The sequence below is a fragment of the Thunnus albacares genome, chromosome 10 (genome assembly GCF_914725855.1).
Source record: "Thunnus albacares chromosome 10, fThuAlb1.1, whole genome shotgun sequence".
NCBI lineage: Eukaryota > Metazoa > Chordata > Actinopteri > Scombriformes > Scombridae > Thunnus > Thunnus albacares.
In genome coordinates, this window is record NC_058115.1 from 17304251 (window position 1) to 17318091 (window position 13841).

A 13841-nucleotide genomic window follows, 5' to 3' on the forward strand; every position below is an offset into this window, starting at 1 on the left:
GGGGCCTTGTGTTGCCTAACCTTTTATTTTATTATTGGGCAGCCAGTCTTCGAAAAAAAATTATGCTTGATGTAACTCTCTCAACCTTGATTGGTGTATAATGGAGGACAATTCTTTCCGCCCATCATGTCTGGCGGCTCTGGTCTGTGCCCCTTTGACTTGTTGTCCCAAACACATTAGAAACCCAGCTGTACTCTCTTCTTTGAATATTTTAAATTTGAAAAATCTCATTTTTTCCTGGTATTTTCAAGTTCGTAATTATGCTTACACATATTTTACATCCTTCTCTCAGCTTCCAGCAGGTTCTCTTGTCGTTGAGGAGCTTTCTCTCCCCAAGGCACATGGTATGATCTTAATTTTATATGATCTTATATCATCCCCAGGTGTGCTCTTTCTTGCAGTGTCTAGGGATAATTGTTAAAAGGAGCTTGAGCTTGATATGACAAATGACGTTTGTGTGTGTGTGTGTGTGTGTGTGTGTGTGTGTGTGTGTATATATGCTTTTTTCTTTATTTAGTTTTTTGTATGTGTGCGTTTTCTTTTCTGTCTCCTGAGAGTTTGGGATGGGTGTGGGGTTGGAGGAAGGTGTTGTTTTATTTCTCTGTTTTAACACACCAAAAAAAAGATTAAAAACTATTTTGGAACAGGGATTTGTACTTTGTATTTGACATTTGTATAATACTGGTTTCCAATAAAAAATATATGGCAAAAAAATGATTCCTCCCTTCGTCTCTCTGTCTTCCTCCTTTGCAAATTGTTCTTTTTCTCATCCTCTCCTCCACAGCTTGTTCCTATCTCATTGGTCTCTCCACAACCTCTGTCTGACTCCATTTCCATCATTTTTGCATCTGAAGTGTTTCTCTCCAAAATAACACATCTTCCATTAAAAAAATGGCAAACAGTAAAAATGATTCTACTGTAGGCATTAATTCAAAACATTTTATTCATGGGAATATAAGTCATTTCAGAACCTCTCTTTCCAAAGTGGTTGCAGGACAGTCATCTGTTTTTCACATGACTGAACTCAGAGATCTCAGTTTGCTAAAATTGATATAGAGCATTTTGGCATGATGCCCTACATTCCTTTCCCCTTTTTCACTTTATCCTGCTCTCTTTTTTTCTACCTGACATCTATTTCTTCCCTCTCTCACTCCTTTCCTGGTGACAGAGTGTGACTCTGACTGTGCTGACAGCTAGCCAGAGGGGTGAGCCTGTTGACTCGGACCCTGGGGGATCAATCATCTGAACCAGGATCAATACCAAAAGACCAAATCCTGGAACAGCTACCGACTTGGCTGGCAGCGACTGACTGATGAGCGGACCCACTGCTACATTGGGCAAAAAAACATTCAAGGCAGTGCACATACCCTTTAAGCATGAACCACAGCACAAACACTGAAATGTACAACTACACTCACATCCAGATATAGTGTCAGTCACTCTGCAACAAATTCATACAATCGTGTTTGCAGTTTATGTATGAGAATGCATTCATGCACACCTGGAGCAAAGTCAGTGATGTGACTGAATCTGCCTAGCACAGACCAGCATGTATCCCATCTCAGTCCCGCTCAGGCTGATTTCTGTCTCAAACCAAATTTGGTCCACCACAATCACTCACAGTCTACTTCCAATTCTTTGGTTTGCACTGCAGAAGCCTGATTATGCCCCCCCTTATCAAGTCTGTATTACACAGAAGCACAACATTAGCCCACTCTATCCATCATGGCATGGTCCTCTGCAGGGGAAATCACCACTTATCAGCCCACTACGAGCAAATTAGGCAGACATAACAGGGCTGAACAGAGGTAGGGGGGGAATAAGATTGGTGTAGAGTGCATGATCATTAAAGTGTAGTGCACTTTAAAAGGTACGACACACACAAAATCATGTGTCCCTGGCAATTATGCCAAATCTAGTGAAAATCATTTAAAAGTAGAGTAGGCATGGTGTGACAAGTGACACATTAATGACTGCAGCGCACTGAAAACTCTTCCTGTCTTATCTAACTCAAACTTATGATATTACTTCTTTTGCAGATGGTAGGTATCACCTGTGACATTAATATGGATAACACTACCAAAACCTACTGAGGCGTGAACGGTGTACTCATTTTCTGCTTGCAATGAGGTTCATGGACATTTCCAGTCTGGGTAGAGAGGGAATGTAAACACCACAAGGACAAAAGAAAAACCACCAGCTATTGCCAAAGATTATTTTTTTCAGTAATATCTCTTTAGGTTGATGTATTGTAGCCTAAAGACAGTTTAATCCAAGCAGGAATGACTGTAAGTAACCTTTGCCATCAGTGGAGTGGTATGTCAGTAGGTGCCACTTGTGCTGATTGTAATAAGATGGTATCTGACTGGAATCCATTGCACTGATTGTAATGTCAGTGGAGGTAAACATAGCACCACTGTAATTGTGAGTTATTCTTTCCTTTATCTTGATAGAATATAGCCCCCAAAGAAAACACTCTGAATATCCATGTCTTCTCAATGTCAATGCTAGCTGAAGCAGAAAATCATTTTAAGGTTGGTGTAGCCTTTATTTCTTTTAATCTAATAACAAACAAATAAATAACAGTGTTCTAAAACAAAAAGGTACTGACGGAAATTATGTAATGTGTCAAGTACATTGTGTAAATATATATATATATATATATATATATATATATATATATAAATGTATTATATTGACTTGAGTGCAATCTGTGTGTATGAAGAAGTAAACCATTTATAACATAAATGCATAAACATCAGCATGCTCTTTCACCATTTGGCTGATGCCTTTAACCAGAGTGCTTTACTGGACTGCCCCAGAGGGAATGGAACATTGCCCTTGCAGTATTAGCACCACACTTTTTATCCAGTGTGCTGTATGAAGATAAAACCTTTAAAGCAAAGAACTCCCTTACTGGTCATAAAGTACATGATAACAGCTGTCTGTCTAATCAGTCCTGTTGCTGGGCTGGAATTACTCACTGTATAATAGACCTTCTAACTTTTAAGTAAAAAGCAGTTAACGCTCTGTAAGGTTTTTCACACAATTGTGAAGTCCACAATTGGTTAGCAGCTCAGTGCCACCTTGTAACTGGAAAAAATGTACGCACCTTGTCTCTGGAACAGTTGGCTGCTGACAATTTCAGTCATAGAAGACACCTTCTGTTTCTGGAGTTTCTCAGGGGGAATGCAGGCATAAAAGTCATGCAGCAACTCACTGGAGAGAGCGATTGGGGGTAGAATAAATAATTAGTACAATCATTACCAGGGAAGAGCAACATGTTTGTTTTCTTGAAAATGAGCATCATAAATATAATATATAATTTAATTTAAACCAAATAATTCTACAGTCTAGAACAGATTCCCACCATATAACTGATTTAAAGATAGAAAAACACAACCACAACTTTGTAAGTCGAGCTTTAAATATCTATCCTTAACAGAAATAAAATATGCAAGCACCAAAGGCAATGGTTGAATCAGAGTGCAGCACAGACATGAGCAGAGCAGTGTATGCCCCATGAAAACAAATGAGTTAAAGTCCAAACTTGCTTTAATGAAGACACAGGTTTGAGTCATCCTCTGCCCCAAATTCAATTTTAGAATAATTAAACGGGCTGGTTGCAAACCCTGATGCCACTTAGAAAGATTGAATGCTCAGAGCATGGAAAACCCTCTGTCTCAATTTTTTGTCTGTCTCTCACTTTGTCTCTGTCTCCTTAAATTATGCCACACAGGCCGCGGTAGCACTTCCAATAATTGTATAAAAGAATGAAATGCATCACCTATGCTCCAAAACACAACAAAGTTTGTGTGACTTTTGATGTGCATAAGTTGGCACAAGGAGATGCTGGGGCACGGTGGCTCAGTGCAGACTTATCGGGCCCACTAATCATCTGAGAGAATCTAATTAAAACTCAAAATGTCAGCCTATACCCTATGGACATGCAAAGGACACAGAGCAAACAAAACACATGCATGGCTGACAATATCTGTGCTTGCACCACCCTGCAGATCACACTGAGTTTACAAGGTGTACAGATGTGACTATTCAGGAGAAGAGACGAAGCTTTGATGTCCACTTCATGCACAATGATTGTAATTCACACAGCTTGCTCTTGGAAATTCTACCCGAGGCAATTCTGAACAGGGACATAATAGGTACCTTGCATTCAAGTTTAAATGGCTTGGGTATGTTTGTGCATGCGAGTGTTTGCATGGTTGTGTGAAAAGAATTGCAAAGGACAAACAATACGGGTTAGCAAGAAAGAAAGAGAAAATGAATGACAGAAAGTGAAATTATGTGCGCTGATTTCTAACTCTATCCCTCATCACCTTTCTATCCCTGTATGTGTGCAATGCTTGTGTATGTTTGTGCAGCAGGTGTTACAGGTAGCACCTTTGTGACACTGTGTTGACATCCAGCCACTCGAGGGACTGAACTGGCAGATATGGATAATCCACAAACACACATGCGCACACAAAAACACACAAAAGGTCATAGATAGGTGAAGAGAGAATTTATGAGGATGAGGGTGTTTGAAACTGAATGTGGCAAGTCAATAAAACATCAGTTCAAATCTACTCTCAGTAAAGTAATAAAGTCACGCCAAGTCAATGGATCCATGTTTGGTTGTGGAATTGAAATAGAGGACAAATAAGATGCTTTAAATTTCTAGTGAGGAAAAAAATCTGTACACATCGTCCCATTCGGTTGAATGTAAAAGTGTGTAAAAACTGTACTGTATGTATACTGAGGTAATATCCTGGGCTAAACAGTATATTGTAAGTATGATTCTAGGTCAAGGAGAGGTTAAACAAGCCGTTCCATGTCACTTTGCTCTTCAAGAGGCTGAGAGTGAAGCTCAGAGACAGAGTTTCAAATGGGTTTTGTTTGATCGTTTCGCTGTAATTGTCAATCCTCTCTGAGGTACATCAAGACGCTACAAAGTGTGTTTGAGTGTGTGTCCTTGTGTATATGTCAGTTTGATGAGATTTTTATCACCTGATAAAGAAGGTAAGGCTCGACCAGGATGGAATGTGTGGGGGACAGAAGGATGGGGGTCACTGAACAAAGAACAGAGCAAATTTGGGCTAAGCTGAAAGCTCCCATATATCTTCTCTGTCAGTGTCCCTGAGTGAGACCAAAGATAAGGTAGGTGTGTGTGTGTGTGTGTGTGTGTGTGTGTGTGTGTGTGTGTGTGTGTGTGTGTGTGTGTGTGTGTGTTGAAGGGTAAGCTCACCTAAGGAGTTTGGCATCAAATACTTTCTCAACATCATGCAGGACTGTTGGCAAGTACTTCAGAGCAGCAACCTGGTGACACACAAACACACAAACACACACACACACACACACACACACACACAAGTTAACACTGTTGAATTACTATCTTGAAATCTTGTGGAAGTTGTTGGTGAATACAAGGTGACTTTGCCATCAAATAGGCTCTCATCACAAGTGTGTGAAAGGATCTATTTTATTTTTCACAGGGTTGCCTGACTGTCTGCCACACTTTGTGACTGGGGCTGTTTCTATGTCTGGCTCGGTGTATGTAGTGAGAATGAGAGGAAGACATTCAGCAGCAGAATACTGATGTAGAATCAAATTGAGAGATCACCTTTAAGAAGTATGAAGAGGAGAAGGAAGATGAAGAGCAGAGAAGACAGGAAAATATAGAAAAAACAAATGAAGGTGAAAATATGTGAGGATGAAGATGAGAAAAAGGAAAAAGGGACTACTTGGTGGTTAAGTATGGGTGCAGCAAGTGATTACCCTGAGCAGCAGAGTTGTGGTGTAGTCTGTTCTCATCAGGTTGTTGATGGACTCAAAAAGCCTCCTCAGCGACTCCTCAAATTCTGCCTGCTCTTTCCCCTCATACAGCCTAGGAGGGCAGGAGGAAATTCATGAATGAAATGAGAGATACATGACATGACATGATTGGCAAGGGGGATATAGGAAGGGATTGAAAGATGGGAGAAAACAACAGGGGAGGTGAGTAATCAGTGAGAGTGGGATGTGAAGAGACAAAGGGTCACAACAAGGCTAGCCGACAAGAAGCTGCCTGATTTTAATATTTTTTTGTGTATGATTGCGTTAAAGAAAACATAATTCCAAACAATATTCTCTTCTGTCAGTCAATCTGTCTGCCAGCACATATATAAAATTACTAAACAATATGGTCATATGTTGGTCATTCTTTGTGCCACATGAGCACAGGTCCTGGAGGCCCTGTTTCTAATAAACACATCAGGTTGGTTGCAGCAATCTTTTAGAGGCACTTTAGGCCTTTAGACTTATATCCATACATTTCATAACCTTTGAAATAATTTCAAACCTTATTGTATCAACTCCTTCCTGTCATGTCAGCAATCTTTCCTTATAAACCTTTTTTTTTTTTTACTTCAATTGTGACACTATTCCAGAACAAGCCATTTTTATCTACTTGACATATTTTATTTCCTGGCTTTTATAGATTTCATGATTTTTTAAAAAGTGACTCCACTGGGACACAAATTATAGTGCAGTAATTGTTTTTAATCAGAGTTTAAATTGATTCTAGGTTGGTAATGGCCTTAATCGAGCCAGCCCCAACTTTCTCTGCTCTGACTCAAAGTCATCAAGGAACAAGAGAAAGTTCACCAGAGTCCTTGAGTTTTTGTGGAAATGCTGCATTTAGTGAATTGGTAGTAGTTCCTCATATCTTTCAATATGGTTGAAAATGACACCCAACATGAAGGTGCTACACTACACTTTAACTTCAAGTCAATGTTTCATTTTACACTTAAAGCAGTAAGAGCATGATACCACACTGGTCCTACTGCTTAAGTAATTGCGGAACCAACCCAGTACACACTTAATTCAATGCACTACTGTAAAGTTATGAAGCAAATAAATGCACTACTATGTTGACAACATACAACTGCATCACACATGGATAAGCACTGACTGCTGTGTTTACAACAATCCTCTAACTTAACAACAAAAAATGGGTTATCTTTGTTGCTGCTATTCACAACTCATGCACACACCCACACATCCCTCTAAGATCCCTTCAGTCCTACTTCCTCCACCCCCAGCAAACTTTTCCTGCATCAGCCTCTCCACCCCCTCCCTGTCCAAGTCTCCTCACTATCTCCCTGTGATTCAGTGGAGCTGTGCAGTTGTTAATTACAATAGAAATTATGAGTGCTGTAGGGAAGGATTAGCATGTGACACACAGCGAATTTAGCATGTGGGGGGAGGGATTAAGCGGTAACACACAGAGGTATTATCACTGGGCTCTTTGCAGAGTAGTTATGATTACAGACGCATTGTCCTGCTTAATCCACCAGCCCTGTCTGTGCATGAATTTGTGTGTGTTTATTTGTGTGTGTGCGTGTGGGTGCAGAATATGTCTAGATGTGTGAGTGTGATAACATCAGGTCTTGCACTCACGCCACACACATACACTTCAGTAAAATAGTTGTGTCCCATACTTAGTACAATATAGCCTGTTACAGCCTGTAGAGTACCACTCTTATCCAACTCAAAAGATGTCTGTGGAACTAAAAACGACAATAAGCTGTTGCTACAACTCATCTCCACACACACACACACTCATGAGCACAACAACACAAGTACGTAATACTAGCTCAGCAAACTAATACTGAAGACAGATGGAGAGGAGAGTGAGAGGGATGAAGGGGAGACAATAAGCAGGGGGGAGGGAGTAGTGAGGGATAGTGAAGGAAAGTGAAAGAGAAAAAAAGGAGACAACTAGGCAACACTAAACATGTCTCCCATGAATCATGAAATCCCTGTCTGAACAAATCAGTCACGAATGTCACCTTGTTTTGATGTATAATTGCAGTTCCCTCTAGCACCAATCAGTGAAATGTTCAAGGCTACAATTCAGCAGTGGGATACAAGGTTTCCTCAGGTTTGGTCAAATTTGAAATGCAGATATTTTGAATTTCACATGGCGAGTGAATAAGTGTTGCAATGACCAAGGTGGCTGAGATAGATCACTTTTTAAAATCTTGGCATAATAAACTAAATATAATCAACAATATACAGTAATGACAATCAGTGAAACTATTTAAAATGCAAGAATGGTACAATAAGACAATTACCTAGACAGTGGTTAAAACTTATTTGTTCATGAAGACAATTAACAAACAGGTCCTGCCTGTTAAACAAACAGTGCAGTCCCCCCTTAGGTCTATCAGTATAACTGTTAAAAGGCTTGAATGCCCAAAAGGACTGCTTGATCTGTTAAGTTTGAGGTTTTGTACAAATGGAATGGAGCTTTAGCTCTCCATGTGATGAATGTTATGTTATTATAGGCAATTTGCATTTCTCTAAGACATGATTTTATCTTTATTATTATTACCAAATACTATTTCTTATTATCACCAGGTACGATCTAAAAATAATGAGATAAAATAGGCAAGATAACAAAATTAGAAAGGACTAAATATAACCTTGGAAAGGTCTTGTGATGACTAGAAAAAAATATTAGATATTAGATTAATATTAGATCTCATAGGAAAAAGAACTGATCTCATCTCATAATAAGATCCATATCACATTAATGAGAAAAGATCTTCACAGTGGAAAACATACAGATTCTAGATTAATGCAATCTTCTTCTATAGCTGTGAAAAAAATAAAAGGAAAATGAAGTTAAGAGAGAAGATTAGATTTAAAGATGAGGGGAGGGATGAATAGAAAGAGGACGAGGGGAGGAGAACACAAAGGAGAAATATAGAACATAGCAGGTGCTTGGGGGAAGGAAAAAGAAACAGATACAACTGATGAAGTAGACTACAGGGAAGTAATGAAAGCTATAGGGCGTGAAGGACAGAAAGAAGGTGAAAGAAAGAGCAAAATCTGGTACAGCGTGCCTTACATATTTTCGCAGTAAACATCACACGTTCCTAATAGACTCTGCATGAACATGGAGCTAGTTTGACAAGCTAATAAATCTTAAATGCCGCCTGTTTAACTATTAATGACTGCTAGTCTTGATGGTGATGATGATGGAACTTTACAGATGCACCTACAGCGCAAGTGGCTCCCTTGAATACCTGATTCTCTGCTGGCATGACAACACCTTATAGAAGGAGTAATGTGATGTGAAAACTTTAGATGCAGAGGAAGTTGAAGTTGTCGGCGGGAGGTAGTTGGCGGACGACAGACAGAGGAGGAGAGAGGAAGAGAGAGGAAGAGAGAAGAGAGTGAAATTTATCGGTTCAGAGATACCCAGGGGAGGCTGGCGACTGGAGCTCAGTCAATCCAGGAGCAGTGGAGCGATAATGTGTGATGCACACACACACATACACACACTTAAGCAAACCTGTAAGTGTATATTATATATATATATATATCTCATACATAAATATATACAGTGGTTTCAGACTTTTGGACCCTATATATTTTATACCAGCGCATCCACAAAAATCCTCACAGTCTACAAATAAATAAGCAAACAGACCCACCACATCGATAAACAAATACACCAGTTTCGACAAACAAAGCCCACAATGCCCTCTAGAAGATTAAAAAGACAGACCTTAAGTGACCTGTGGACTTTGAATGACAAACAGCAACACGCATAGAAACACATCCGCTCCCAACTCTATATTGCAAACACTAATATAGTGCTCCCAACAGAGACACACACCTGATTACATAAACCTTGCAGTCTTACGTGAACAAACACTCAACTCCGCAAATGGTTGTATACTTGTACATACACACAAACACACAGACACACACACACCGTAGGCAATCAAGTCACCTGCAGGCAAGGCATATAAGACAATTGTGGTTCATGTTTCTGGTCTGTCAGCATCATTTTTTGTGCTGCAGTGACAAATGGTGTTTACATTTACCGTATCATTCAGTGTAGCTCTCAGCTCAGCATGGGAAATGTCATAAGTCTCTCCTGCTGGAACTTTGTCTGGCTGGTGTATCTCTGGCTGCCCATTCAGCATACCTGCCCTGTCATTAGCTCTCATTCGGACACTGCACTTAATCATCAATGCTTATTAGCAGCGTTAGTGCTGTAATCAGCAGCCTTTTCTCAAAGAGCTGTCAAAAATTATTACTCTGGCACTCCGTCACCGGGCTTTGTGTGTGTGTGTGTTTGTGTCTCTGTGTCTCTAACAATCTGTATTTGAAATTTGAAGAATGTAGAAGTCATTATCATAATGATCAGTCCACAAAAAGCTACAAAAACACTCACTGGGAGTAGAGCATGCGTGAGCGAACGATGAACTTGAAGATGTACTCAAGGGCTTTAAGAGTTCGGAGGATTGGTTCACACTGCTCCCCTCGGCTGGAGACATCCAGATACCTCTTCAACACTGACATCAGCTTTCTGGGAGAGAGTGATAGGAGAAAACAGGGGAGAAAGAGAAATAGAGAGAGAGACAGAGAATAACGAGAAAAAAAGAGATTAAGAATAACATCAAAATCATTCAGACATGTCATTCTTTTTCTGATGTCCCACAGGTTGGAAAGGTAATCGTCAACTCCATTTTTCACTTCCATAGAGCAGAAAGAAAGAGTGCAACAGAGTGAGAGTGAAAGAACGAGAGAGAGGAAGACTGGCAGGGAGGTGGAGGTGGAAAAATGGAAAAATAGTATTTCACACCTCAACAGATGTACCTTTCACACAGCTCACAGACATTTTATTTGCCCTCAGATACAAGGTAAAAAAAATAGTTCTCCAACACACCCCACAGGTATCTTTAGAGACGCACATAAATATTCTGATGTGTCAAAACAGTAGCTGGAGAGAGATGTGTGTGTCACAGAGTTCAGTCTAAGTTTATGACCGGATTGTGTTTTTTAGCTCTTTGCCCAATCTCGTTCTCCATTATCTCAACAGTGCTTGTTCAAAAAGTGCCTGTTTGGAACGGGCCGATTGCTTATTATTTCTCGAGAACTGTATATATATGTATCAACTAACAAACTTATCAATTAAAACAATAAGGATTTAATCAATTAAATGGTTCTCATCCAGGCAGAACCTTCACCAGTGAGACTAAACTGAGATTGAACTGTAGAAGCAGTTTACGTTCTTCCATTGGTTGATTCTGCTGCCAATCAAACTTGTCTGCGCTCCAATTGGCTAGTTTTACTGCCTCTGCCTATGGTTTTTTGTTTTTTGTGCTCTATATAGAGATATAGAGATATAAAGATGGCATGCAATACTAACATATTCATAATGTAATAAAACAGTAGGCCTACAGAGGGCTGAAATTTTTGGCTTTGTGGCAGCTCAGTTCCAGTGAAATGGCAAAGGGGGGATCACCCACTAACTGGTTTAAAACTACTCAATCCTCTTAAACAATAAAAGTCCCCTTAAAAATGAACTCTGATCTGGCCTCACTGCCATCAGGCTGGCCTTGAATATATTACCATTTAGCCTTCCCTAGTTTTGTTTTGGTGCATGGCTGAAAGGCAAGCACAGGAGGATTTAGAGTTTTTTTTAAGAGCAAGAGATAGGGAGTTTAAAATATAGTGAGAGGGAGTTTTACATAACAACGTCTGGGTTGATGGGCGTTAAGCTGCAGTGACCCTCTTAAAGAGGGTGAACATCAACACACTGGCAGGGGAGGGATGGAGTGATGATGGAGAGACAGATGACTAGATGGAGGTAAGAACATACAGCATAAGAAGAAAAACAGGAAAAGGAGGGGGAGAGTGGTTTGAGATAATTGGGTAAAGGAGGTGGAGAAGCAGTTAAGAAAAAATGCAGAACAGGAGTCAGACTTGTTTTTAATTTCCAAACAAAAACTTTGGCAATGCAAACAAATATGTTCTCTAGCGGCCACTGAATCAAGTGAAGTGCATTAACAGAGAATAAGAAGCAGACACAGGGGTTTGTGGTGTATGCTTGAGTGCTTCAGCTGTTGCTCCACAGAGAGGCAGGGTTAAAATCTGGCTGGCTGGGTGTAAAGTAAAGTAGTGAACTCTAATCTTGTTCAGTCAAGTGCTTCAAAGGCCAACACACACACTGACCTCCAGTGGCAGCTGGATACAGTGCAGTACCTAGTCTCTTTACATTAAATCTTCATGTGACATTTAAACTTACTGCAACAGGTTAAAAACTTGCATACCTCTGGTAAGAAGAATGGAATTTCATCCCTACTGGGACAAATCTCACTAATAGTATGCACAGTTCTGTCCAACTTTCAAGGTCTGTAAACAACCTGCTTTTTGGCTTGATGACAAAGCATTATTGAGGTGATCTGATGGGATTTAGAAGATTTAATAATTCCCAAGAAGTGGAGGAGCAGCCTAATGAAAGATCATATAATAGAATAAAATAGAACTTTCGTGTACACCAGAGTGGAAAATTACCATATAACATAAAAGTAAGACACCATATACATATAATCCTTCATTTAGAATGCAAAAAAGAAAACTACAAAACTTGTTAATAGAGTGCCGTTGTTTTCTCACAGCAGAAGTGTATTTGTTATGTTTGTTGACATAGGATCTAAAAGTGTCCTCAGACAAGGTCATAACCTAAATTAAGTACTCAGCTGACATTTTATGAAGCCAACACTAAAACAACCTTAAATCTCTTATATCTCACTTGTTGAGTTTAAGTGATAATAAAGAGTCTTGAGGCAGATTCAATAAGGAGCTGTCTTTGCTTTCTTTAACAGGTTTGTTGCATGAGCATACCGATTTGCAGCTGCACTTACTGCTTTTTTACTGCACTTATGAAGGACAAAATTACTTCTTTTTTTCAATCTGCTATGAGACTATTTGACATTTTTTATTTTCATACATGTTGCTTGTTTGTTTGTCTTGTTGAGTAGAAACCACGGTTATCATGTGCTGTAACTGTTAAGATGTGCTGCAGGCAATAAATTGAAAACAGTGTTGTGGTTCTGTCGTTAAGCAAACTCATACCAAAAGCAACAAGTGACGGGAAGTGGGTTGTGATACCAGGAAATACAGTAACTTACTTGTATGCCAGTGTGGCACTGAAATGCTGCTTGATGTAGGCCTCCAACACTGTGTTGAAGTGCTGAAACTTCCTGTCAGCAATCAGACCTATTATGTATATCTGGCAGACAGAAGGGAGAAACAAAAAGACGGCGTGAGTTACATGTTTACATAGCAGTAGACATTTACAAGGCAGATGAGAAGTTATGTACTATCATCTGATAGACGTGTTTATTTGGAACGAGATGGATAGGTAAACACAACAATGTCAGATTCGATAGACACAGAGGCAGCCTGTCAAGAAATCAGCTGCATCAGTTGACAAGTAACACACAGAGTCAGACACACAAGCATTCACAGAGGAAATAAACACACCGCAACCTCTCGCACACTCACCAATGCGTCGAACACGAGGATGTCGTAGTCGTCAGTCTGAGAGTGTTCCATCATGATGTTGAACAAGGCATCCAGAGTGTCCTGCAGAAACTACTCACACACATACAGACAAAGGAAAGGTCAAGTGAGGGCGCACACATGCCTGTCTACACATCACTTGTAATCACACCACTGACCTTGACCACCTCCTCTCCATCAATCATTTTGAGTTTGTCCAGGTTGTCTTTTAGGAGTTCAGGTCGAGTCCTCCACTTAAGCAGACCCAGCAGGCCCACTGCAGAGGAGAGACACACAGAGATTATTTTCTGTTTTAGTTGCCTTAACTGTACATAGACACTTGCTTGAGAGTGGAAGCTGATCGAAGCTATTGTAATGGAAATGTCATCTTAGTTGACTATTTAAGTTTCTTTATTGTTTGTTAGTTTTTCCTTAAAGATTTAACAATATTTATCTCCTTCTGTGTTGCACACGCTGTATGTGGTTGTTGAACT

At 39.8% G+C, this 13841-nt stretch overlaps 1 protein-coding gene across 1 annotated transcript in view; it reads right to left on the minus strand.

The window, feature by feature from the left end:
• LOC122990088 (dedicator of cytokinesis protein 2-like) overlaps nt 1-13841 on the minus strand; it is a 99940-nt gene that overhangs the window by 69786 nt on the left and 16313 nt on the right. Inside the window, exons 18-24 of the mRNA XM_044363204.1 lie at nt 13527-13624; nt 13351-13440; nt 12975-13075; nt 10232-10366; nt 5776-5884; nt 5246-5316; nt 3113-3219 (exon numbers count right to left, since the gene is read on the minus strand). Of these exons, the coding sequence (XP_044219139.1) occupies nt 3113-3219; nt 5246-5316; nt 5776-5884; nt 10232-10366; nt 12975-13075; nt 13351-13440; nt 13527-13624 (711 nt within the window). The remainder of the gene's footprint in view (nt 1-3112; nt 3220-5245; nt 5317-5775; nt 5885-10231; nt 10367-12974; nt 13076-13350; nt 13441-13526; nt 13625-13841) is intronic.